The 27,500-nt window shown below is 47.1% G+C and overlaps 1 protein-coding gene across 1 annotated transcript in view; it reads right to left on the bottom strand.

Moving 5' to 3' along the window:
- Positions 1-27,500, bottom strand: part of PAPPA (pappalysin 1) — a 130,637-nt gene that overhangs the window by 54,384 nt on the left and 48,753 nt on the right. Inside the window, exons 8-10 of the mRNA XM_081967202.1 lie at positions 23,835-23,963; positions 21,538-21,629; positions 4,647-4,840 (exon numbers count right to left, since the gene is read on the bottom strand). Of these exons, the coding sequence (XP_081823328.1) occupies positions 4,647-4,840; positions 21,538-21,629; positions 23,835-23,963 (415 nt within the window). The remainder of the gene's footprint in view (positions 1-4,646; positions 4,841-21,537; positions 21,630-23,834; positions 23,964-27,500) is intronic.

Genomic DNA, 27,500 nt, shown 5'->3' with positions numbered 1-27,500 from the left:
CATCTGCCTAATATGTAACACAGCCCAGGTTCAAATCCCAGTAAGGGTATGGCTAGCTGATGAGAGCTAAACAGCTTGAAATAGATCTATATTAGTCTCCCTTTATTTATTTATCAGCAAAAATACAACACACACACACACACACACACACACATATATATAAATCATTCTTTTCAAAATCTCTTTTGAGTCAAAAAGAACAAAGCCTTTCTCGTGTTGAAGAAAGAAGAGAACTCATATGACTTCCCCGCGGAGACCCAACCGCAAGCGTTTTTAATTAAGGGATGCCACCCAAACTAAAGATGAGTACGTTCGTCGATCAAACTTTTTACGGTAAATAATTCCCACATTATGCGTCTGGATTCCGATTCCGTGGATATTTTTTTTAAAACAAAACAAAAACAAAACAAAACACTTTTCGGGATGCAAAGTGAGACTGATTGCAAATTAATTTGCATTTTCTGCATGAAAAGCATCTCAACGCAATGCCGAAAAAGTGGAAACAGGTTGCCCATCTGAACTGACTCACAGTTTACTAACTGTCTGTGTTTGTGAGACAGACGGAGAGAGAGAGAAAGAGAGTGAGAGAAAGAGAGGAAGGGAAAAAAACAACAACAACACAACTAAACACTTGCAGACTTACTCTGGGACCAAACACCCATGTCTCTACTGCAACATATTTTTGAGTAAAAGAGAATTAGGGTATTAAGAGATGGAAAATCCAGTTTTGGAACCAAAGGAGTCTTGTTGTTTTAAGCTGGGATGCTTTTTCCTCATTCAATCACCATGCTGGAAACAGCTAAGTTTAAACATTTATGCGGCTGGGTAGTTCCTGTCCGCCCCCCTTCCCTCCCCCTCCCGCCACTGCCTACATTATACCAAGGTGAAGGACCATTTCAGTCAAAAATAAACTTTTCGTTCCATTTCTTTCTCAACAGAGCTGGCGTCCTATCCATTTGGTGGAATGCCGCATCCAATTTTGGTCGCCACGATGTAAAAAAAAAAAAGACGTTGAGACTCTAGAAAGAGTGCAGAGAAGAGCAAGAAAGAGGATTAGGGGATTGAAGGCTAAAACATATGAAAAATAGTTGCAGGAACTGGGTAGGTCTAATTTAATGAAAAGAAGGACTAGGGGAGACATGATAGCAGTCTTCTAATATTCAGGGAGTGCCAGAAAGAAAAGGGGTCAACCTATTCTAAGAAGAAGGAGGAGGAGGAGGAGAAAGAGAAGGAGGAGGAGGAAGGGGGAGAAAAAGAAGAAGAAGAGGAGGAGGAGGAGGAGGAGGAAGAAGGAGGAGAAAAAGAAGAAGAGGAGGAGGAGGAAGGGGGAGAAAAAGAAGAAGAGGAGGAGGAGGAGGAAGAAGGAGGAGAAAAAGAAGAAGAGGAGGAGGAGGAAGGAGGAGAAAAAGAAGAAGAGGAGGTGGAGGAGGAGGAGGAAGGAGGAGAAAAAGAAGAGGAGGAGGAGGAAGGGGGAGAAAAAGAAGAAGAGGAGGAGGAGGAGGAAGGAGAAAAAGAAGAAGAGGAGGAGGAGGAGGAGGAAGGGGGAGAAAAAGAAGAAGAGGAGGAAGGAGGAGGAGGGAGGGACCAAGAGACAAGAGACACGAATATCACTGATCTGTTTGTTGGAAAGTATATTGGGGTGATGCACCCGATTGTTGCTGTTTTAGATCTCCAGGGTGATTGATAATTGAAGGACTAGGGGAGACAGGATAGCAGTCTTCCAATATCTCAGGGGTTGCCACAAAGAAGAGGGAGTCAAGCTATTCTCCAAAGCATCTGAAGGCAGGACAAGAAGCAATGGGTGGAAACTAATCAAGGAGAGAAGCAACTTAGAACTGAGGAGAAATTTCCAAACAGTGAGAACAATTAACCAGTGGAATGTTTTCCTTCCAAAAGTTGTGGGTTCTTCTTCATCCCTGGAGGTGTTTAAGAAGAGACTGGACAGCTACCTGTCTGAAATGGTACAAGATCTCCTGCTTGAGCAGTGGGTTGGACTAGAAGACCTCCAAGGTCCCTTCCAGCTCTATTCTGGTTGATTGATCACAGCTGAATGAGAATGAATAGGTCCATGAGGTGTGGGTAGCCATTATTCAGTCTGGAGATGCAAGTAAAGGTAAAGTTTCCCCTTGCACACATGTGCTAGTCGTTCCCAACTCTAGGGGGCGGTACTCATTTCAGTTTCAAAGCCGAAGAGCCAGCGCTGTCCGAAGATGCCTCCGTGGTCATGTGGCCGGCATGACTAAACACCAAAGGCGCACGGAACGCTGTTCTCTTCCCACCAAAGGTGGCGCCTATTTTTTCTACTTGCATTTTTTACGTGCTTTCGAACTGCTAGGTTGGCAGAAGCTGGGAGAAGTCACGAGAGCTCACTCCGTTGCACGGCGCTAGGGGTTCGAACTGCCAAACTGCCGACCTTTCTGATCGACAAGCTCAGCATTTTAGCCGCTAAGCGACTGAGCCATTGAGAAGGGTCTTTCTAACTGCTAGGTTGGCAGAAGCTGGGGCAAGTCACGGGAGCTCACTCTGTTCTGCCGTGCTGGGAATTGAACTGCTGAACTGCCGACCTTTCCCATCGACAAGCTCAGCGTCTTTAGCCACCGAGCCACCGAGTCCCTTCTCTCCCTTTCAACAGTAAGATGGGTTATTTTACTTAAATGCGTTAAGCCAGTCCTTGCCTTGCGCACGGTGACTCCTTCTGTGCTTAAAACCCTGGATAATTTCCCCAAACTCCTACCTCAGTAGCACCCCTGCGGGGAAAAGAAGGCATTTAATGAAAACCGTAAGGCCCATTTCCTTTCTTCTTCCCCTTAAAAAGAAAAAAAAAGAGGCTATCTCTAGCCAAATACCCCAAATCGCATAACCTGAAAAAGAAATAGCTTAAGGGGTCCTAACCAGTTAAGAGGGCACACAGGGGGAGGCGGGGAAACAAGCTAACCATTCTTTCCTTCCCTCGGCCTCCTGTTCTGAAAAAAAAAAGTCCCAATTTGCTCGAGGTTCCAGAATCTTTTACACGGAGGCCTCCCTTTTCCAACTGTAGCTTGTGGGGTTTGTGTGTCTGTGTGTGTGTGTGTGTGTGTGTGTGTGCAAAAAAAAAATAGAGGCTTCTGGTGCCAAATCAGCTCCGAGCAATGTTGCAAGGCCTCGCGGTTTCTGTTTTGTTTAATTTCGACCTCCGTCTAATGCAACAGAGGTCAAAGCAAACGTTGTTGGAAACTCTGGATGAGAAGCCACCGCCTTCTGCTTCCTTGCTTGCGTGTGCTGTGCATCTGTGTGTGTGTTTGTGTGTGTGTGTGTTTTTCCTCCGCAGCACGGAATCAGAGAGCAGGGTGCCCTGCCCTCCTTGGTGTTCGCTGCTTTTCTTCTCCGAAAATGACTTTTGATCAGGAGGCGGAGAAAGGAAGAGATTCCTTTGAAAACCTAAAGTAGAAGGTTTTGAGCGTTTCAAGGGAAGAACCTAGAATGTTTTCGGGTGGGTTCCCCCCCCCCCCCCGTGCAAAACCTGCCTCGGCTACATTCTTTGAGTCACGGGACAGCCAAGCACAACTAAGGATGAAGGGAAATTGGGGGTGGGGGGTGGGGGGAAACCAACACCGTGTCATTCTTCCAAGGAGAGGCTACCCAACGAGACCAGAGGAGTAGTTGTGAAATCAGAGACCTCAGGAAAACAGAAGAAACGTGTCAATAGACTTCCTCGGGCAGATTTCTGCTTTGGACTGTGGTCAACTAGAATTCTGCGAGAAGCTCATATCCACACACACACAACCACATGAGAAAATTACCCAGATTTTTCTTCTCCTAGGTTGTCTGCTAGGACCACAAAGCCAAAATAAGAGCTCTGCCGCTTGGATTGGAAAGTAGTATAGGTAAAGGTAAAGTTTCCCATCACTCATATGCGCTAGTCGTTCCTGACTCTAGGGGGCGGTGCTAATCTCCATTTCAAAGCCGAAGAGCCAGCGCCATCTGAAGACGTCTCCATGGTCATGTGGCCGGCATGACTCAAAGCCGAAGGCGCATGGAACGTTGTTCCCTTCCCACCAAAGGGGGCTCCTATTTTTCTACTTGCATTTTTTACCTGCTTTCGAACTGCTAGGTTGGCAGAAGCTGGGACAAGTCACGGGAGCTCACTCCGTTATGCGGTGCTAGGGATTCGAACCGCCAAACTGCTGACCTTTCTGATTGACAAGCTCCGCATTTTAGCCATTAAGCCGCTGAGCCATTGAGAAGGGTCTAAAAACCAGGACAAGTAGACCTCCTGGCAACTGCAAGCTTAGCCACTAAGCCACCGCATCCCTGATTGGATGGTAGACAAGTACAATGAATGAATGAATGAATGAATGAATGAATGAATGAATGAATGAATGAATGAATGAATGAAAGAGTTGTGAGAAAACAAATAAAGCATGCCTCATTCTTACAAGCAGACTCCATCATAAAAGGCACAGTCCTCTTTTAATCTAGTCTAACTAACTATGCAAATCCAGCTTAATTAATGCGCTCGTCTGTCTTCTAGCAGGAAATCCTTCAACTGTCATCAGTCATCGCATGTGGGGGCTCCCAGGGCCCTGAGGTGATATACAGGATTGTCCAATACCATGGCTTATTCCCCCCACCACCCCCGAAAATACACCGTGCCCAAACATCCTTACTTGATTTGATGCCGGCTGACCTGCTACCACGGTAGCTGGGCATTTCTCGTTATAGTGTGAAACCGACACATTGGATGCCCATTGGTCCAGGAAGCCTTTGGGTGTGTAGATGCCACAATCCATGATACTGGTAGTCTGCTCAAACTCTTCGCACACGCCATCCCCGTCGTGGAAGTAGCAACGACTCGGCTCATCTGTAGGAAAGAGAACCACATCGAGTAAAGGCAGAAGCAAACTCCACCTCTCGCCGCCCCGCGGCACCTTCCCCGGGTTAGCTAGATGCCAGGCTGTTGTGAGAAATGGGGGAAAGGGCTTGTGGGGTGGGTTGAATGGGGGGGAAATACAGGAAAAGAAACCCAAAGTCTTTGTACCGCGGACTGCTCCAAGGTTATCCAATGAAATGGAACACGTCCAAGCCCACGCAACTGAAGACTGTTACCAAAACAATTAGTAGTTTTAATACTATTGGACACTCATGATAACTATGGGGGGGTGGGGGTGGGGAGATCGGGAACCAAAGGGGAAAGTTAACTGCTTGTCTAGGGCACAAAACGCCAGATTTGGCTTTGCTACACTGAAACCACTTGATAGGATAGGACAGGACAGGACAAAATCAGATTAGATAAGACAATCTTTGTGCTGTGTCCCGTTGGCGGCCTGCAGAGCTGGCCGCCGAGTTGGACATTGAGGAGGTTGTGGAGGAACATGGGCCAGTCCTGGAGTCTGGGGAAGGCTTGGATGAAGGCTCCTTTGATTTAGCATCTCTTCCAAATACCTTCTTATCTGGTGCCCAAAAGCCCTAGGTTTCGTGCACTCCCACCACATATGGTAGAAGGTCCCTAATGCAGCGTTACATTCCCAACATCGTGGCGATCAGCTTTTGTTAATTTTAGCTAATCTTGTGGGTGGGATGTGCCACCTATGGAACATCTTGCATACGTTTTCCTTATACGAGGTGGCTAAAGTTAACTTTCTGTTTCTTTCCCATAAGACTTGCCAATTGTCCAGATCTATGCTGTGTCCAAAGTCCCTACTCCATGCCAATATGGTTTCCTTGACCTGCTCTTCCGCCATTGTATAATCCAATAGATATTGATAGACTTTTTAAATCAGTAAAATATACTTCCACTGGCTATGAGTCTGGGAGTCATTCTTTTCGATTGACCAAGTTGGGATGGCTGACACCTCTCCCCTCTAACGCCCAAGGGTGGCAACGCGGTGCAGCTTGACAAACCCATGTCAACAGTGTCGCCGGGAGAGCCAAGCTCTTGCCCTGGAACTAAATTATGCAAATTAGAAACATTTGCACAGATTAACTCCTCTGGCTGAAAAGCCTTCCACTTCCATCCCAGTCTGGTTTTCATCACGTTGTTCCCCGCCACCCCTTTTCTTCCTTCTCGTCAAAGAGCTGGGTTGGCAGAGGGCAAGGAGACAAGAGAGAGGAACAGTGAATTGCTAACACATGTATCGCAGGCCAGTTGCGAACTGCACGTTTTCACAAGCCTGTCAGCAGCATTTGAGAGCATCGTCGCATCAAAATGTGACCACCGCTTGGCCCTGCTCTGACATACTTCATCGCTGATTGGTGGCCATGTGTTCTGCTTTGTTTTTTTGGGCCAGGCCTCATCTAGCGGGGCGTTCCACCAATTTCAACCCACGTGGGGAAGTGCCCGAAGTTATCTACTCTGACCTTCTGTTGGTGATCATCCTTGAAGCCTTCTGTATGAGAAGAACGGGTCTTAGGATCCGCGTAGACCACATTCAATGACCTGTTTTTGGGGTCTCAATACTGAAATGTCCTGGAATCTTCTGCAGATAAGATCTACCACTAATGGAGAATCTCCTCCTCCTATGAATATAGCTAATTACATAATTACAATTTAGCACAAGGAGCACCATTTACGAGGGGTCCCTGAGGGTCTCTGAGCTTGGTCGTTTCCTTGCAGACATTTCATTATTCAAACTAGGGAACATCATCAGCACTAGAAGGAAGAGGAGGAGGAGGAGGAGGAGGAGGAGGAGGAGGAGGAGGAGGAGGAGGAGGAGGAGGAGGAGGAGGAGGAGGAGGCGGCCTCTGTGGTCCTTGGTGCTCTCTGAGCTGGCTTGTTTTCTGCAGATGTTTCATAACCCAACTAGGTAACACCATCAGTGCTAAAAGGAAGTAGGGTCTGTATGGAGGAGGAAGAGGAGGAGGAGGAGGAGGAGGAGGAGGAGGAGGAGGAGGAAGAGGAGGAAGAGGAGGAGGAGGAGGAGGAGGAGGAGGAGGAGGAAGAGGAGGAAGAGGAGGAGGAAGAAGAGGAGGACTCTGTGGTCCTTGGTGCTCTCTGAGCTGGCTTGTTTTCTGCAGATGTTTCATAACCCAACTAGGTAACACCATCAGTGCTAAAAGGAAGTAGGGTCTGTATGGAGGAGGAAGAGGAGGAGGAAGAAGAGGAGGAAGAGGAGGAAGAGGAGGAAGAGGAGGAGGAAGAGGAGGAGGACTCTGTAGTCCTTGGTGCTCTCTGAGCTGGCTTGTTTTCTGCAGATGTTTTATAATCCAACTAGGTAACACCATCAGTGCTAAAAGGAAGTAGGGTCTGTATGGAGGAGGAAGAGGAGGAGGAGGAGGAGGAAGAGGAGGAGGAAGAGGAGGAGGACTCTGTGGTCCTTGGTGCTCACTGAGCTGGCTTGTTGTCTTGCAGATGTTTCATAACCCAACTAGGTAACATCATCAGTGCTAGAAAGGAGTGCAGTTTGCTCCCTCAGCACTGATAATGTTACCTCGTTGGGCCATGAAACGTCTGCAAGAAAACCACCAAGCACAGAGAGCACCAAGGACTCCTCATTTCAACCCTGAGCTATAAATATCCTCCATTATCTGCACCGTTATGCGATCACGTGTATCTTCAGAAACCCAATACCTTTGTCTTGACACCCAAAGTAGTTGCCCCATCTATTCTGGGATGGTTTCTCCCCATTTAGGAGTTGCTCCCTGCGCAAAGAGGATCCCAATCTTCTCAATCGACTCTACTGGGGTTTTGCTACAGATGTGCTACCTCCACAAGGGAACAGGATGTTCCTGCATTCAGCAAATCCCCCTTGTCGGTGTTCCCTATAAGTGACCCTAAGATTCCCGGGGGACTTCTTGCCCAGTGGCTTTGTATCTGTATCTTAACGCACAAACTCGCATGGAAGTTCCAAGAGAAGTCAACAAAAATAAACAGCGCAAGGTTAGAAAACAACAACAAAGCGAATTAAGAGTTGGCCAAGGGAGGCTGATTTCGATGGCTCGATGCCAGCCGAGAAACCCCAGCGAGGCTCCGGTGTCATCCCTTATTTTGTTCTACCCCGATACTTGCGAAACACCAAGTTTAGTGAGGACAAAGTCTTAGTAATTCGAAGCCTCTATTTATCCCACATGCGGACTGCGTGGGGAAAGGGAGGAGGAGAAGGAGGGGAGAACAAGCCTGAATGAGAGACACCAAACACAACTGGAAGGATAGGAAACAGAGGGAAATCACGCGACTTCCAAGGTCCTGCAGGGAGTTCCACCTCTTACTTCTTAATCAAGCTTTGCCCCCTCCCAGACCTAAACCCAATAAATATTTACTGAAAGATGAAGGAAGGAAGGAGAGAGACAAGAGAAGGAGGATGGAAGGATGGAAAGGGGAAGAAAGGAAGGAAGGAAGGAGAGATGAGAGAAGAGAGGGAGGGAGGGAGGGAGGAGAGAGAGATGAAAGAAGGAGGAGGGAAGGATGGAAAGGGGAAGGAAGGAAAGAAGGAAGGAAAGGAGACAGGAGGGAGGAAGGAAGGAGAGGTGAGAGAATGGAGGGAGGAGAAAGATGAAAGAAGGAGGAGGGAAGGATGGAAAGGGGAAGGAAGGAAGGGAAGAAGGAAGGAAAGAAGGAGAGGTGAAAGGAGGAAAGAGGGAAAGAGAAAGGCAGGAAGGATGGAAAGAGGAAGGAAGGGAAAGGAAGGAAGGAAGGAAGGAAGGAAGGAAGGAAGGAAGGAAGGAAGGAAGGAAAAAAGGGGGAAGGAAGGAGAGGTGAGAGAAGGGAAGGAGGGAAGGAGAGGGGGAGATGAAAGAAGGAGGAGGGAAGGGTGGAAAGGGAAAGGAAGGAAAGGAAGGAAAGAAGGAAGGAAGGAAAGAAGGAGGAAGGAAGGAGAGGTGAGAGAAGGGAGGGGGAGGGAAGGAGAGAGAGAGATGAAAGAAGGAGGAGGGAAGGATGGAAAGGGGAAGGAAAGGAAAGAAGGAAGGAAAGGAGGAAGGAATAAAGGAGGTGACATAGAGGAGGGAAGGAGGAGGGAAGGAGAGAGAGAGAGATGAAAGAAGGAGGAGGGAAGGATGCAAAGGGGAAGGGAAGAAGGAGAGATGAGCGAACGGAAGAAAGGAGAAAGAAGGAAGGAATTCTTTACCACACAATTTGGGAGTGTTCTCTAGGAATCAAATCACTGCCCTGGTTTGAGGACGGCTGCTCAAATTTGTTTGAGTCCCTATCATTGATTTACTTCCAGCTGCTTAGAAATAAAACCTCCGTATCTCTGGTGGGCACGATCAAGACTTTCATTCTCTCTGTTCTCCTCCCCCTGCTCCCCCCCCCAATTCTGCCTTCCTTCAAAACTGGGATATCGATCCATTCCCTACAAGGGTGATATCACCCCGAGCTTCCTGGGATATCCCCAAACTATAACACCCTCATGGTTTCACCCAGTCCTGGAGGGCAAGATCTGTTTCCCTTGTGCTTCTCCTCCTCCTCCTCCTCCCCACCCCACACGCAGTCACTGTCTTTTGCTCTTGTTTGTTTTGAACTGGTTCCCCCCCCCCCCCAGATGTTGTAATCTGATTGTGCAAGCCACCAAGATGTGCAACTCCACGGAGGCAACAGGCAGGAGTTGAGAAATAAATAACGAAGACAAACGATATCAACACAATAAAAAGGACTCTCTCTGTGTCTCTCTCTTTCTCTCTCTCTCCCTACTCCCCTCTCTCTGTGTCTGTCTCTGTGTGTGTCTCTTTCTCTTTCTTTCCCTCTCTCTCACTCACTTTCTTTCTCTCCCTCCCTCTTACAATTCAATTACTTAATGACTCAGTCTCTCTCTCCCTCTCCCTCCCTCTCTCTCTGTGTCTCTTTCTCTCTCTGTGTCTACCCCTCTCTCTTTCTCTCCCTTTCTCTCTCTCTCTTGTCTCTGTCTCTCTTTCTGTGTCTCCCCCTCTCTCTTTCTCCCTCTCTCTCTCTACTCCCCTCTCTCTGTCTGTCTCTGTGTGTGTCTCTCTTTTTCTTTCTTCTTTCCCTCTCTCTCACTCACTTTCTCTCTCTCTCCCTCCCTCTTACAATTCAATTACTTAATGACCCAGTCTCTCTCTCTCTCTCTCTCTCTCTCTCTCTCTCTCTCCCTACTCCCCTCTCTGTGTCTGTCTCTGTGTGTGTCTCTTTCTCTTTCTTTCCCTCTCTCTCACTCACTTTCTTTCTCTCCCTCCCTCTTACAATTCAATTACTTAATGACTCAGTCTCTCTCTCCCTCTCCCTCCCCCCTCTCTGTGTCTCTCTTTCTCTCTGTGTGTCTACCCCTCTCTCTTTCTCTCCCTTTCTCTCTCTCTTTCTCTCTCTCTTGTCTCTCTTTGTGTCTCCCCCTCTCTCTTTCTCCCTCTCTCTTTCTCTCTCTCTCTCCCTACCCCCTCTCTCTGTCTGTCTCTGTGTGTGTGTCTCTTTTTCTTTCTTCTTTCCCTCTCTCTCACTCACTTTCTCTCCCTCCCTCTTACAATTCAATTACTTAATGACCCAGTCTCTCTCTCTCTCTCTCTCTCTCTCTCTCTCTCTCTCTCCTCGCAGCATGCTGTTCCAATTTCTTAATAGGACCAAGCAGTTGCGGGGGGGGGGGGGGAGGAAACTCAGAAGCGTATAGACTGCGTGGGTTTATAAAGTCCACGGAGAAAGTACTCTTAATCCTTACACACTCACAAACCAAGTGGCTAACACGGAACATGGAGAGAGGGAAGACGCTGGTCTTGGGGAACTCCAACACTGAAAATGTGGTGTTTTTTTAAAAAAAAATAACTGTGGAAGAACTAAGGAGACATTTCCTTAACGGCGAGAGGAAGTAAACAATGGAAACAGGATTCCAATCTCTGTTTGGGGGATCAATCTATTTTGCAAAGCAACTGAATGCAATGGTGAGATTCAGCCAGTTCGCACCTATTCAGGAGAAGCGGTTATTAGCTTTCTTTCAAGCGGAGAACCGGTTGTTGGAAGAAATCTCCTTTTGTTTCTCCTCAGAGAGCACCAAGGACCCCACAGTCCTCCGCCGCCTCCTCCTCTCACACCCCACACTCTTCTAGCACTGATGATGTCACCTAGTCAGGTAATGAAATGTCTGCAGAAAAACAACCAAGCTCAGAGAGCACCAAGGACCTCACAGTCCCTCCTCCTCCTCCTTCTCCTCCTCCTCCTCCTCCTCCTCCTCCTCCATGCAATCCTCCTTCCCCTCCTCCTCTCTCTAAACCCCACTCTCTTCTAGCACTGATGATGTTACCTAGTTGGGTAATAAAACATCTGCAAGAAAACCACCAAGCTCAGAGGTCACCAAGGACCCCACAGTTCTCCTCCTCCTCCTCCCTTCTAGCACTGATGATGTCACTTAGTTGGGTCATGAAACGTTTGCAAGAAAATAACCAAGGTCAGAGAGCACCAAGGACCTCACAGTCCCTCCTCCTCCTCCTCCTCCTCCTCCTCCTCCTCCTCCTCCTCCTCCTCCTCCTCCTCCTCCTCCTCCTCCTCCTCCTCTTCTGTCCTCCTCCCCACTCCTTGTTATACAACAACAGTATAACCACAGCACACCTGGAGTAAAGTCATACATTCAGTTTAAGCTAGCAAGCCCTAGTCTGCCCCGTTGTGCTGAGTTGATTCATTCGGAGGAGAATCCAAGCTTGCGATCCTCCGGTACAGCAGCTAATTTGTTCCTGATTCCATTTAAGACCTCCATAAATCTTTCTGCTCCAGCTCATGGGAGTCCAAGAGAAAAGGGAGACAGAGATGTCTGGATGAAGAGCGAAAGTTCTCCAAGTTATTAAAAGCAAAGCCTTGTCGAATGCACATGTCCCACGTCGGAGTCCAGCTTTGGTTTCCCGAGTCGGCACGTCCTGCCCCTTCTTACCTTCTTGGCAAGGCTCCCCCCCACTGACATGGGTTAGGGGGAGCCAGGAAAAGATTAGGTAGACGGGAGAAAATGTAGCTTCGTGTCATTTTTTCCCCCCATTTGTTTTCTTTTCAAGGGAAGACCTGTTCCCAGCCTTGGCAGGTCACGGTGAAATATTCTCGAGCTGCCCTTTTCAAGGAGGGCAGCTGGACTGACCCGAAATGTTGGAGCGGCTGAGCCAGAAAGAAAAAAGAAAAAGGAATACGGTGGAAAAGAAATTACCCCGAGCTCCATGCCAAGTTATGCGGTTCGGACAAGAAAAAAAAGAACAAGAAGGGGAAAGGAGAAGAGGCAGAAGTGGTTTCAGCCTTGGGAAAGCTGTTTCCCTCCACCGCCTTGGAGAGAAGAAGCTGCAAAAAAGGCAAAACTGAGAGCCTCTAGTGGCCCAGTGGCTGGAGTGCGGTACTGCAGGCTACATCTGCTGCCTGCCGGCTGCCTGCAATTTGGCAGTTCAAATCCCGTCTGGCTCGAGGTTGACTCAGCCTTCCGTCCTTCCGAGGTGGGTAAAATGAGGACCAAGGTTGTTTGATGGGGGGAGGGGGAGGCAATAGGCTGACTCTGTAAACTGCTTAGAGAAGGCTGTACAAGCAATGTGAAGCAGTATACAAGTCTGTGCTATTGCTCTATTCGTCTGTCTGTCTGTCTTTTTGTCTATCTCTTTGTCTCTCCATCTACTCATCTATCTATCGAAGCCACAGTGGCGCAGGACTTAGAATGCAGTATTGCCAGCTAACTCTGCCCACTGCCAGCAGTTCGATCCTGACCACCTCAAGGTTGACTCAGTCTTCCATTCTTCCTAAAGCACTGTAAAGTGGTATATAAGTCTAAGTGCTATAGTTGCTGCCCTTCCTTCCTTCCTTCCTTCCTTCCTTCCTTCTTTCCTCCCTCCCCCCCCCCCCAGTTAGAATGCAGTATTTTCAGGCTAACTCTGCCCACTGCCAGCAGTTCGATCCTGATTCAAGGTTGACTCAGCCTTCCATCCTTCCAAGGTGGGTCAAATGGGGACCCAGATTGTAGGGGGCAAGAGGCTGACTCTATAAGCCTCTTGGAGAGTGCTGTAGAGCATGTGGTTGCAAGGTTGACCTCCGTTTCTGGCATCGACAAAAGTAACAGCTCCCTTTTGTCCCATGTTTGGCAGATCTCACGAAGAACAGGGACAAGCCCAAGTGTGAAAAAAACAAGCTGCCCGGTGCAGGCAGACAATCTATTCGCTCTCTTGCTCCGTCCAACGCAGTTAAGCATTCACATGCAAGGGATTAGAGCTTACGTCATCTTAAACTCAGTCAACTTTTCAAGGCTTAGTGAGTGACGAGAACCAAGTTGTTCGGTAGTTTAAGGTTGAATTGAGCAGAGCTGGAAGAGACCTTGGAGATCTTCTAGTCCAACCCCTGGCTCAAGCAGGAAATCCTATGCCATTTCAGGCAGACGGCGTTATATTAAAAATTAGCTTTCACTAGGACAACCTCCCACCTCCCCAGAGCAAAGTGAGGGTCAGAAATCCAAGAGAATACAGAATAAAACAGTGTTGGAAGGGACCTTGGAGGTCTCCTAGTCCCACTTTTTGCTCAAGCAGGAGACCCTCTACCATTTCAGACAAGTGGCTGTCCAATATCTTCTTAAAAACCTCCAGTGATGAAGCACCCACAACTTCTGGAGATGTTCCACTGGTTTATTGTTCTCACTGTCAGGAAATTCCTCCTTAGTTCTAGGTTGCTTCTCTCCTTAGTTTCCACCCATTGTTTCTTGTCCTGCCCTCAGGTGTTTTGGAGAATAGGTTGACCCCCTCCTCTTCAAGACAAATGGTTCTCCAACATCTTCTTTAAAACTTCCAGTGTTGGAGCATTCACAACTTCTGGAGGCAAGTCGTTCCACTGGTTTATTGTTCTCACTGTCAGGAAATTTCTCCTTAGTTCTAAGTTGATTATTCCAAGAGTGCCTGGTTTATCTTCCCCCTTGCAAGCTGAAGAGGGCACGCGTGAAGTTGGGCCACCCGAGTTGATTTTTCATTGTTCCTTAGAACAAACTGGATCTGGGCAAGGCTGAAAGAACTGATAAGGCATTGGCCGAGCTATTATAAACAGCAGACGTGATGTTAAACGGATGCCTGGCGTGTCTGATGATGGATTGCAGAAAAGAAGAAGGGGGTCCGTGAACCCGCATCTTCGGAGAAAACCGATTATCCCGTCGGTTAAAAAAATTCCTGACATTTATCAGAATCTCCAACTTCCAACCCGCCACTTCAAACAAGGGCAGCATTCCTTCGGGATCAATCTGCTGGGGTCCACATGCCAAGCAGAGCTGAATTGGATGGAGGTATAACTATGGGTGGGATGATTCCTTCACACGCTCTATCCCATCTCTGCTGTATTACATCTTGGCTTGAAGGTCAAATAGTTAAATCAGTCCTCCTTAGACGTTGATTAATTATGTGCTATCAAGGAGGTGTTGACTCTTAGTTGACCACACAGAGAGATATTTATCCAGGAGAATTCCCCCCTATTTTAAGATGTTAGTGGGCCCCTATTTTATCAACAAAAGTGTGTCTAATCAAGGCGATGGATTTCCCAGTTGCAATGGATGGCTGTGAAAGTTGGACCATAAGGAAGGCTGAGCGCCAAAGAATGGAGGCCCTTGAACTCTGGTGCTGGAGAAGACTCCTGCATTGAGTCCCTTGGACTGCAAGGCCATCCAACCGGTCAGTCCTAGAGGAGATCAATCCTGACTGCTCTTCAGAAGATCCTGAAGAGGAAACTCAAAGACTTTGGCCACCTAATGAGAAGGAAGGATTCCCTGGAGAAGAGCATGATGCTGGGAACGATGGGGGGCAAAAGAAGAAGGGGATGACAGAGAAGAAGGTGGCTGGATGGAGTCACCGAAGCAGTTGGCGTGAACTTAAATGGACTCAGGGGAATGGTCAGACAGAAAAACTCCCTTTATAGGGCCCATCCTCACATATAGACTCACCCCATTTTACAAACTGCACAGAATGATCTGACCTGCTCCTCTGACAAAATCTTAAATCCAATTTCAAGGTTTGGATAAACGAGTGTGTAAATATGGATTGGCACGGGCTTGCCTTATCTAGAAGACTTGGGTGAAATACAGTTAAAAAAATAAGGCTCCAAAACTGGAGAACTAGCTATAAATTTCCCATCCCTTTGATGTGCCTGCTTGCTAAATGCTTAGAATATTTTATCGTTGGGTTAGGGGGAGGAGTTGCCAGGGAGATGCATTCTGTCCCAAGAAATCCACCTTATGTTCCCCTGATGTTCTTTATTCCTTGCGTTGGTTGTCTGCAGCGCATGGCGCTGATGGAAAAGACCCATCCCATCCAATCTCCAGAGAAGATGAGCCTCTAAACTCAAGCAGTCAGATGAAGGATGGAACTGAAGTCCACCCCACGTTGGCCAGGGAATTCTGGAGTTGAGGTCCACCTATCTTCAAGTTGCTGAGTGGGTGCTCCACTGTTGGAGGTTTTCAAGAAAAGATTGGTCCAGATGGTAGAAAGATTCATGCCTTGGACAGACGAACAGAATTACAGAGTTGGAAGGGACCTTTGAGGTCTTCTAGTCCCACCCCCTGCTTAGGCAGGAAATCCTACACCACTTCAGACCAATGGTTGTCCAATCTCTTCTTAAAGACCTCCGGTGTTGGAGCGCTCACAACTTCTGAGGGCAAGTTGTTCCATTGATTGATTGTTCTCACTGTAAGGAAATTTAGTCCTAGGTTGCTTCTCTCCTTCATTAGCTTCCATCCATTGCTTCTTGTGTTGCCTTCAGCTGCTTTGGAGAATAGGTTGACCCCCTCTACTTTGTGGCAGCCCCTCAAATATTGGAGCACTGCTACCATGTCACCCTTGAGATGATAGCAGTGTTCCTAGGACATTGGATTAGAAGACCTCCAAGGTCCCTTCCATCCCTTAGGAGTCTTCACGCCTCACAAATGTTGGAGAACTACAGCTGCCTGCATTCCTGGGTCAGCCAGCCCATCACAGTTAGGGATGATGGAAGGCCAACATCTGGAGAATCCTCCCTAGCTTAACCACACTATCATGCTGGCACGTCTCCTCCGGACAGATGGCCTTTCCTTCTTGTTTATTTGTCCTGGATCCTTCTGGTTTTCTTTTCTTTTTTTGTTTAGAAGAAGTAGAAAGAGGTGGGGGATAAGTGGGTGCAAAACCTCCACCGCATTTAGGAAGCGGGCAAAACAACACAACAGCTTTTGTACACGGCAAGCGCAAACCCAAAAATATGAGTCTAATTTTGGGTTTTCGACGGGGGACAGTGTTGCACAAACCAGCAAGAGGAGAAGGACCCACGGGGCTGCATCCTGTTTTCAGTTTGGCATGGAGCTGCTGGCACCAGAATTATCTCTTTTCTTCTACACTAGTTGAGTCCTTTTTTTTCCCCCAACGAAACAAAACACACACACACAGGCACAAAAACACACCAGGGAGAGGAGGAGGAACGGTGCGGCCCAGACGAAATTAAAGAGGCAAAGAAAAGGGATATTTTTAAGCCTGATTATTTATTTAGGGATCAATCCAAAGGCCACCGGCCCAGAATCGTATTAACTGCATGTCCAATTTTGATTTTATTTTGTTTTAAAGAAAAAAGAGAGGGGATAAGAATGTTCAGGGATTGTTTCTGAGTTACCATTCTTGGACCGAGTTTGCTTCTGCATCAGCCTCTTTCTCTGCCAACTGCTAAAGTCTATTCGGGGTCAGCTCCCCAACTGCTTTCCTTCATGGAAGCAAAAAAAAAAATTGTTGGCCAAGGGCAGGTTTTCATTGTAAAGAAATTCTGACTACGGCCGATTGCAATAAGAATTAAAGCCACATTCTGATGATCTGCTGGCTGGAGCCGAACATGTTGCCGGAAATAATCTCCCAGCTTCCTGGAAGCCTTTTCTCCTTTTTTTAAAAATAAGACTTCTGGATTTTCTCCTCTTGTTCTCAGCTTGTACTTGGGTGGAATCTTCCTTAACTGAATTTCCTCGTTGCCACTGTGGGTCCTTTCGTTTAATCATCCCTCCATCGGGGATCCTTCCTTCGCCTCTTCCCTCTTTCTGAACGGGGCAAAAAGTCTCAATCTGTTCTGACCCGGGATTTCTTAAAAAGCAAGTCTTGGTCCTGGCAAAATCCTTTTTATTTACACGACTGTGAATTCCTTTCATTCACAGTCAGCAAGGCTAAATAACAAATAGTCTTTCACAGGAATATTTATCCACACGAACCTTATGTCGCTCGGAGAGCTGCCAGATAACTAAGTTTCCAAACGGCGGGGCAAGGCAAAACTTGGCACAGAGTCTCTTATAGTCACAAACAGAACTTTCCACTCTTGAAACGACCGAAGGAATGAATTGTTTCCCGCAAAAGCCCACTCCCTGTTTGCTCCTATTTCCTATGGAAGGGGCCAATCACCTCCGAGGTGTAACTTTACTCCGAAGTCAACCCTGCTTTCTTAGTTGCTCTTGCCTTCTGGCAGCTCTGTGCATGCGGACACTGGGAACAGGCTCCAACTGTTCTTCTGCCTCACGGCTGCCAAGCTCCCTCTCTGCCTCCGATGCAGAGCTGTTGAAAATTGGACCACAAGGAAGGCTGAGCACCAAAGAATGGAGGCCTTTGAACTCTGGTGCTGGAGAAGACTCCTGTGAGTCCCTTGGACTGCAAGGCCATCCAACTGGTCAGCCCTAGAGGAGATCAACCCTGACTGCTCTTAAGAAGGTGAAACTCAAGTACCTTGGCCACCTAATGAGAAGGAAGGACTCCCTGGAGAAGAGGCTAATTGCTGGGAATGATTGAGGACAAAAGAAGAGGGGACGGCAGAGAACAAGGTGGCTGGATGGAGTCACAGAAGCAGTTGGTGTGAACTTAAAGAAAGAGAGAGAGAGAAAGAGAGAGAGAAAGTGAGTGTGTGAGAGAAAGTGTGTGTGTGTGTGTGAGAGAGAGAGAGAGAGAAAAAAGACAGAGAGAAAGAAAGAAGGAGGGAAAGAGAGAAAGAAGGAGAAAGAGAGACACACACAGAGGCACAGAGAGCGAGGGAGGGAGAGAAAGAGAGGGGGGAGAAAGAGAGACACAGAGAGAAAGAGAGAGAGAGAGAGAGAGAGAAAGAGAGGGGGGAGAAAGAGAGACACAGAGAGAAAGAGAGAGAGAGAGAGAGAGAGAGAGAGAAAGAGAGGGGGGAGAGGGAGAAAGAGAGACACACAGAGAGAAAGAGACAGTGTGTGTGTGTGTGTGAGAGAGAGAGAGAGAGAGAAGACCACACATTCACTTTTGTTCTTGCTATTTTTACCTCCTGTGATCTAAAGCAGATTGATCCAAGTCTTATCTGATTAGGAGGAGGCTTGGGGCAAAGAACAGGCCAGGGAAAACATAAGCAGAAGCTAACAATGTTACAGGTCAACAAGCACATGCAAGAGGGTTTGTGAGCTGAGAATGCACAGAGGCAAAAGATGATAGATCCAGGCAAGGTGAGAGAGCAAAATGCAATGTTCATTCTTCCCATGAAAAAAGCCAAGAAGAACGCAACAGGCCAACATGATCCCAGACAGCAAAAAAAAAAAAAAAAAAAAATTACTTGGCATCACATCAATCTATCCAAGGGAAGGGAAGGGAAGGGATGGAATGGAAAGGGAAGGAGGGAAGGGAAGGGAAGAACAGAAGGGGAGAAAAGGAAAGGAGGAAGGGAAGGGAAGGGAAGAAGGAAAGGGAAAGAAAGGAAAGAAGGAAGGAAAGGAAGAAGGGAAGGGAAGTAAAGGAAAAGAAAGGAAAGGGAAGGAGGAAGGGAAGGAAAGGAAAGAAGAGGGGAAGGGAAGGGAAGGAAAGAAGAGAAGGGAAGAAAGGAGAAGAAAGGAAAGAAAAAGAGAAAGGGAAGGAAAGGAAAGGAGGAAAAGAGGAAGGGAAGGAGCAACGCCCACCAAGCCACTCCCCACAGAACTGGTAGTTTAAAAAAAAATCGAATTTCACCACTGGACTGGATCGATTAGTAACAAACCATGCTAGACCCAACAACTGCCTTGAATCTCATCTTTGGCAACAGTTTAAACTCAACTTACGCTCGATAATTAAAAGACCCCCCCGCACCTTGAGTTACAATTGTTCACTCCCCCCTTCAACGATGGGAGTCTTTGTAGGGAGGACTGCTAACCGGTGGATTTGTTTGGATGAGACAAATCTACCGTGGCCTGGACATTCCAGTGTTGCAAGGCTCAGCAACGGAGGATCTCTAGCTCAGAGGATCTCCCTGATCCAGAAAAACAACAACAACGGATGAGTAAGGCTTGGAGGAATAGACCAAATCTGATTTTTGATTTTTCTGATTGTGAACATCCTAACAATCAGGATTGATCTCAAAAGGCCTTTCCTGAGCTGATGGTAGATAAGCAAAAGTTGGTGGGCCAGCTGTTGTTACTCTTCCGACGTTACTCTTCTACGTCCACAGAACGCAGTTCGACGGGTCGGTTGCAAAAATAAGGGCTGCATTCGCATGACGCTTGACGTGGGGTTTGTGCATTGAGCGCACCTGGCCCATTAAAAAAAAACATTAACGGTTCTCAGAATTGTGCAGGAAAAGGATCTGGTCAGGAAACTAGGTTACTAGCCTCAGTGGCGCAGTGGTCAGAGTGAGGTACTGCAGGCTACTTCTGCTGACTGCCGGCTGACTGCAAATTGGCAGTTCCAATTTCACCAGGCTCCAGGTTGACTCAGCCGTCCGTCCTTCCAAGGTGGGTCAAATGAGGACCCAGATTGTAGAGGGGGGGGGAGAGGTTGACTCTGTAAACTGCTTAGAGAGGGCTGTGAAGCACTGCGAAGCGGTCCACTGTGGACCTCACTCCATTCCTAAGAGTTCCGTAAAGGGGGCCTGCATAAGGGCACCAGCCTGCCTACCGTCCCTGTCCTACTGTCCCCGTTTATCTGTATTCATTTCCTTTGTTCATGTCCATGTTCATACTGATACCTGTTAATTTGTATATGTTTGACAAACCAAAGAAAGAAAGAAAGAAAGAAAGAAAGAAAGAAAGAAAGAAAGAAAGAAAGAAAGAAAGAAAGAAAGAAAGAAAGAAAGAAATTGTGATAACCAAAAGTGGAGGCGATATTCCAAGTGTGGTCTTATCTGTACTATGTTGACTAAGCCAAACCAAACCAAACCAAACCAAACCAAAGAAAGAGAGAGAGAGAGAGAGAGAGAGAAAGAAAGAAAGAAAGAAAGAAAGAAAGAAAGAAAGAAAGAAAGAAAGAAAGACAGACAGACAGACAGACAGACAGACAGACAGACCAAAAGTGGAGGCGATATTCCAGGTGTGGTCTTATCTGTACTATGTTGACTAAGCCAAGCCAAGCCAAGCCAAACCAAACCAAACCAAACCAAACCAAACCAAACCAAACCAAACCAAGCCAAACCAAAGTAAGAGAGAGAGAGAGAGAGAAAGAAAGAAAGAAAGAAAGAAAGAAAGAAAGAAAGAAAGAAAGAAAGAAAGGAGGAAAGACCAAAAGTGGAGGCGATATTCCAGGTGTGGCCTTATCGCTACCTCTTCTCTGTTCTTCTGATTGACTTGATGTGCAATACGCCTAGCACCACCTTTGCCCAACACGATGCTCTCAACATCTAAACACTGAAATATATTTCAGGCATTGGGTGTTCCCGTCGAATTGCCCCAATTAGCAACAGCCGGCGATGTCCTTTGTCCTTTTGTGTAGCATCCAAAGCCCGATTCTCCCACTAGTGTGAATTTCTAAGAGCCACAGAAGCTTTTCCCTCCCACCAAAATAAAATAAAAAAGACCAGAGGTGGGGGAAAGAGAGGGAAATTTATAACGAATCTCTAAGTCCTCTGGACCCCCATCTCTTCAACGCTCCCCGCATCCTGCCCGCCATTGAGCGCTGACAATCATTGCTAATCAAGCCTTGGGAATAAAAAGATCTGGTTAAGCAATTATCATCCCTGGGGGGAAAAAAAAGGGAAGGATAAAAGCAACTTTGATGCCCCTTGAAGGGGGCTCATTAGCATCTCAAAGGAGATGTCAGCTCCTTCAGCTTTGCCAACTTGGAGCTCTCAAAGTCTTTCCCCCTTTTCAAGAGCTCAGCTTCACACACACCCCGAAATATCCCAGAGATAAGCTTTCCCTGGATCTAGGATTTAGAATCGGGCGGGGTGGGGAGGAGGGCTCCCATGACAAAGAAACGAGGAAGGATTGACGGGTTTCCATCATCAAAGATGAAGGACAAAGAAGGCTTAAACCTAAGTGTTAAGTGTGAATAAACCTGGATCTTAGGGTGAGCTTTAAAGCTGGTTTCACACACTAGTCAAAACAAGGACTATTCTTGCCATCAAGATGATTAGCAGGCTTGGGAAACAATACATTATTTTGACCTATTCTTCTACTGGTGCACAATGGCTGTGGAGCAGTAGAGAAATAAGGTTGGAAAGGACCTTGGAGGTCTTCTAGTCCAGGAAACCCTTCAAAAAATATTCTTCAAGAGATTGAAGTGTTGGAGGTCCTACAACTTTCGAAGGCAGGTTATCCCACTGATTCATTGTTTTAGATGTCAGGAAATTTCTCCTTCGTTCTAGATTGGTGTCTCTCCTTGATTGGTTTCCAAGGGTTACTTCTTGTCCTGCCCTGAGGTCCCCTCTCCATCGCTGGACCCTTCCGTTGGCCATGCGATGGGCGCGCGCAAGGTGTCTATGGATGAGAAAGATACCCCAGCCAAACTTACCTACACAGTTGAAAGATAATTCCCGACGGCAAAAGAGGGAGCATCCGTCGTGATTCACTTTGTTCATATCATCGCATTCTTCCCCAAGGTCCCTGCCAAGAGAAGCAACCGTTTAGAACAATCGGATTATTAAAATAAATTTTAAAGCATGGGAGGATCCGGAGAGGAGACCTTTAAGCCTGAAGAGGTTAAACCAATTTCTTCCTTCTGGGTTTTTTTTTTTTTTTGGCTTTTCTACAAGATGCACCAAAAAAGAGAATAGGGAAGGAAGGAAGGAAGGAAAAAAGGAAGGAAGGAAGGAAGGAAGGAAGGAAGGAAGGAAGGAAGGAAGGAAGGATTGATTCAACCAATCAACCAATGGAACAGCTTTCTTTTGGACATTGTGGGAGCTTCATCACTTGAGACTTTCAAGAAGAGACTGGGCTGCCATCTGTCAGAAATGGTGTAGAGTCTCCTGCTTGGGCAGGGGGTTGGAGTAGAAGACCTCCAAGGTCCCTTCCAACTCTGTTATTCTATTCTATTCTATTAAGATGCCTTTAGTAGTTGTGGAAGATTTCAAGAAGAGACTGGACTGCCATCTGTCAGAAATGGTGTAGGGTCTCCTGCCTGGGCAGGGGGTTGGACTAGATGACCTATAAGGTCCCTTCCAACTGTTGATCTATTAAAGGAAGGGAGGGAGGGAGCAAAGAAGCAAGGAGGAAGGAAGGGAGGAAGAAAAGAAGGAAGGAGGGAGGAAGAAAAGAGGAAGGGAAGAGGGAGGGAGGAAGGAAATTTTAAATATGCTTTGGACTAGATAAAAACTGCTGCAAGCTCCATCAAAAGACTGGTTAAGTAGGGTACCAATACATTCTTAACACACATTTCCTATCAGTTTAAAAAAACACACTAAAGCCAGGGACTTTAGCTCGTTGGCAAAGGATGTGATGATGGCGTACCCATCACCTTTACTCATCCCCATCTGTAGTCGCTTACGCAGACCTTTAGAGCAAATCTGAAATACGACTGAAATCCAATCTTCTATTGCTATAAATCCTTGCGGGACAACTCGTATTCTGAAAGCACAAGTGACTTTGGAACTCCGTTCTGGGTTTTTTTTCTTCTTCTTCTTGGGATGGCAAGTCTTTGCGTACTTAATCTGCCCTCTGGAATATTTCTGGTTTGAAAAATAATAATAATACTAACGTCTCTTTAAGTGGGAGGAAACATCATAAAACAATTATGGGGATTTGCAGGGAAGCAACAATACACAATCAACGGTGTTTGAAGGTCAGCCAGTTGAGGGGAACGGTTAAGGCCCCAGACGAGAAATCTGGAGACGGGGAGATTTAGTTCTGCCTTAAGCACAAAACTGACTAGGTGACTTTGGGTTAGTTTGTTTCACTCTCTCAGTCCTAGGAAGCTAAAATCCAAGGGAGGGGGGGAATGCTTCTGAAAAAGCTTGCCAAGAAAACTGCAGGGATTAGTCTCCAGCAGTGGTGAAATTCATTTTCTTTTACTACCGGTTCTGTGGGCGTGGTTTGGTGGGCGTGGTGTGGCTGGGTGGGCGTGGCTGGGTGGGCATAGCAGGGGAAGGATACTGCAAAATCCCCATTCCCTCCCCACTCCAGGGGAAGGATACTGCAAAATCTCCATTCCTTCCCCACTCCAGGGGAAGGATACTGCAAAATCCCCATTCCCTCTCCACTCCAGGGGAAGGATACTGCAAAATCCCCATTCCTCCCCACTCCAGGGGAAGGATACTGCATAATCTCCATTCCCTCCCCACTCCAGGGGAAGGATACTGCAAAATCCCCATTCCCTCCCCACTCCAGGGGAAGGATACTGCAAAATCCCCATTCCTGCTCCACTCCAGGGGAAGGATACTGCAAAATCTCTATTCCCTCCCCATTCCTGGGGCCAGCCAGAGGTGGCATTTGTCGGTTCTCCGAATAATAATAATAAATAATAAAATAATGAAATATTGCGATCTGTCCATCGAAACTACACGGCTATAGATGAAGCATGTAACAGTGATACCCAATGTCATGGGGTAACTTTGCACCACGTCCAAGAATTTTACAAGATACATCCACAAATTGCAGCTTCCGGCAATAACACCAGCGGAACTGCAAAAAACTGCGCTACTCGGAACATCTTATATTTTAAGAAGGTCCTTGGTTGATCCCTAGGACACTGGCAGCAACCCATATCAACCATTAGCACCAGTCAATGATATTTGCGATGCATTTTTGAATGTTCAGTTGGCTGAGTTTCATGTTTAATGAATAAAGTATATAATAATAATAATGTGCACTTACTTCTGGATAACCCCATCACCGCAGTAGCCTTTTCCATGTGTGTAAGACAGCGTGGGAGAAGGCTCGCTTTCTTTTTGTTCAGAAACGACAGAAACCTGATAGTGGTATAAGGTGCCATTCTCCAGGTCGCTGCAAGTGAAGGGGGAAAAAAAAGAGATAAGTCAAACGGACACTTATGAGGCCCTTAGAACCTGGGCTTGATGTCCACTTTCTTGGAAAACCATTTTTTTGCAAGATGTAGCCAATGCTGTCTTTATTTCTTTGTGATGGTCTTTGGGGCACTCTGAGCTTGGTGGTTTTCTTGCAGACGTTTCATTACCCAACTAGGTAACATCTTTAGTGCTAGAAGAGAGTGGGGTGTAGAAAGAGCAGGAGGAGCAGGAGGAAGTCACGGAGGAGGAAGAGGAGGAGGAGGAGGAGGAGGAGGAGGAGGAGGGGAGGAGGAGGAGGAGGAGGAGGAGGAGGAGGAGGAGGAAAGGAGGAAGACTGTGGGGTCCTTAGTCCTCTTTGAGCTTGGTGGTTTTCTTGCAGACGTTTCATTACCCAACTAGGTAACATCATCAGAGCTAGAAGAGAGTGGGGTGTAGAAAGAGGAGGAGGAGGAGGAGGAGAAAAAGAGGAAGACTGTGGGGTCCTTGGTGTTCTCTGAGCTTCGTGGTTTTCTTGCAGATGTTTCATTACCCAACTAGGTAACATCTTTAGTGCTAGAAGAGAGTGGGGTGTAGAAAGAGCAGGAGGAGCAGGAGGAAGTCACGGAGGAGGAAGAGGAGGAGGAGGAGGAGGAGGAGGAGGAGGAGGAGGAGGAGGAGGAGGAGGAGGAGGAGGAGGAGGAGGAGGAGGAGGAGGAGGAGGAAAGGAGGAAGACTGTGGGGTCCTTGGTGCTCTCTGAGCTTCGTGGTTTTCTTGCAGACGTTTCATTACCCTACTAGGTAACATCATCAGTGCTAGAAGGGAGTGGAGTGGGTGGAGGGAAGAGTAGAAGGAAGAGGAGGAGGAGAATTTTGGGGTCCTTGGTGCTCTCTGAGCTTCGTGGTTTTCTTGCAGAGGTTTCTTTACCCAACTCGGTAACATCATCAGTGCTAGAAAGGAATGGGGTGTGAGGAGGAGGAGAAAGAGGAGGAGGAGGAGGATGACTGTGGGGGTTCTTGCTGCTGTCTGAGCTTGCAAGAAAACAGACATTTCATTACCAACTTGGTAACATCATCAGTGCTAGAAGGGTGGTTTTATTTCCTTCCAGCACGGAAGTTACTCAATTGCATAACGAAGCATCTGCAAGAAAACCACCAAACTCAGAGAGCACCAAGGAGCTTACAGTTCAAACCTGAACTACAGATATTCTCTCCTATCGGTTATGCCTTCCTTTCTCAGATCAATATGACCCCCGATCTCACAGAAAGCAGCAGCGTACACGGGAGACAAACAGACCTCATCCAGCCTGGACTTCCACACCACCGTGCATCCCAATTGCTCGGGTATCTTAGAGGGAACGGGTGGAGAGGAGCAGGAGTCCTTTTCGTGCAGGCTCTCCAACTCAACACAAAAGCATGTTGAAAGCAACTCCAAACCACAGGTCCTGAGGGGTCCCTCCAATTATCCCCCTGCCTCCTGCCAGTGTTTTGCAAGCAATGACATTTAAAGGTTGTTTAAGAGAAAGAGGCTTAAGTCAAAGAAACAGCCTCCCCCCACCCACCCACCCATCCCCACCACAGCTTTGGACGAGAGTGGCCGTCTTTTAAATGAAACCCAGATTGTCGGATTGTGCAAAAAAAGAAAAAACATTGAGCCAAATCTTCCTCTTCATAAAGCATGGATGCTGGTTTTTTTTTTTAAATGTTACTTGGATTGTTTTGATTATTTCCAATGAAAGGGTTGCATTGTCTTAAGCTTCCAAGCTTCGGTTCGTTGCTTAATTTGCTAAAGCGAGGAAGAAGGAAGCCAAGTAATTTATTCCTCTCTTAATAAAAGGTACAGGTTCCCCTCGCACATCTGTGCTACTCGTTCCTGACTTTAGGGGGCGGTGTTCATCTCTGTTTCAAAGCCGAAGAGCCAGCGCTGTCCGAAGACATCTCCGTGGTCATGTGGCCGGCATGACTCAATGACCGAAGGCACACAGAACGCTGTTCCCTTCCCCCCAAAGGTGCTTCCTATTTTTCTACTTGCATTTTTGCATGATTTCGAACAGCTAAGTTGGCAGAAGCTGGGACAAGTCACGGGAGCTCACTCCATTACACGGCGCTAGGGATTCGAACCACCAAACTGTGGACCTTTCTGATCGACGCTTCTTAGCCACTGAGCCACCGCGTCCCATGTCCCCGTACCTCTGTTAATAAAAGTTGCTTTATTCCCACGGGTGGGACTGTAGTAATTCATTTTATCATCTGAAGGGGGGTGGGGGGAAGGGAGATTCACGCTATTTTAATATTTGGGTTTAGAAAGAAGATGGTCCCATTTAGCTTTTTACGAGTGATCTTTCTAAATACTAGGAGAGAGAGGGAGGTTTACAGAAGAAAATCAAAGGATCTCCGTACCTCAGAAGGTTTGTACAGAAAAGTCATCATGGGTCATAGCAAAACTATTATTAGTATAACTACCACTGGTCTCAATACCAACATTACCCTTCATTGGCATCAGTCAACAGTTGATTTCCTACCCACCCGGTTTCTGGTTAGGAAGGGAAGGGAAGGGAAGGAGGAAGGAAAGAAGGAAGGGAAGGGAAGGGAACAAAAAGGAAAGGGAGGGAGGAAGGGAAGGAAAGGAGGAAGGGAAAGGAAGGGAAGAGAAGAAAAAGGGAAGGAAAGGAGGAAGGGAAGGAGGAAGGGAAGGGAAGGAGGAAGGGAAGAGAAAGGAAGAGAAGAGAAGGAAAAGGGAAGGAAAGGAGGAAGGGAAGGAAGAAGGGAAGGAGGAAGGGAAAGAAAGGGAAAGGAAGGGAAGAGAAGGAAAAGGGAAGGAGGAAGCGAAGGAGGAAGCGAAGGGAAGGAGGAAGGGAATGGAAGAGAAGAAAAAGGGAAGGAAAGGAAGAAGGGAAGGAAGAAGGGAAGGGAAGGAGGAAGGGAAGGGAAAGGAAGAGAAGAGCAGGAAAAGGGAAGGGAAGGAGGAAGGAAAGGAGGAAGGGAAGGGAAGGAGGAAGGGAATGGAAGAGAAGGAAAAGGGAAGGAAAGGAGGAAGGGAAGGAGGAAGCGAAGGGAGGGAGGGAGGGAAGGGAAGGAGGAAGGAAAGGAGGAAGGGAAGGAAGAAGGGAAAAGGAAAGGAAGGAAAGGAGGAAGGGAAGGAGGAAAGGAAAGGGACAAGGAAAATGTCTAACAATTATGTACATTATCAACTGCTCTTTTTAAAAGATAAGGACGGCTGAAGTTAGTAGTGATTCAGTTACGGTGCTGGTACTGCCACATCCTTGTTTGTAAAGATGGATCCTTCCACAGGAGAAAGGGGGGAAAGTGGCAGGGCAGAGGGGAAGAAGCGTTGAGAACATTTTCAGCGATGGACCACAACATGGATAAAGAGCTCCATTCAACCAGATGGCGATTTCCAGCCAAAGGAAAGTCTCTGTGAGTCATCAGGCTGGTGTCCTTTTTCTACAGATAAGGGAACAGAACGTCCTTCTACTTGCCCAAAAGGGACCAGAAGCTAACAAATAATTCAAAGAAGAGTCGCTCAAGAGGCCTGACC

Source organism: Natrix helvetica, assembly GCF_964273705.1.
Source record: "Natrix helvetica genome assembly, chromosome: 15".
Taxonomy (NCBI): domain Eukaryota; kingdom Metazoa; phylum Chordata; class Lepidosauria; order Squamata; family Natricidae; genus Natrix; species Natrix helvetica.
This window is presented reverse-complemented; position numbering and strand designations above follow the sequence as displayed.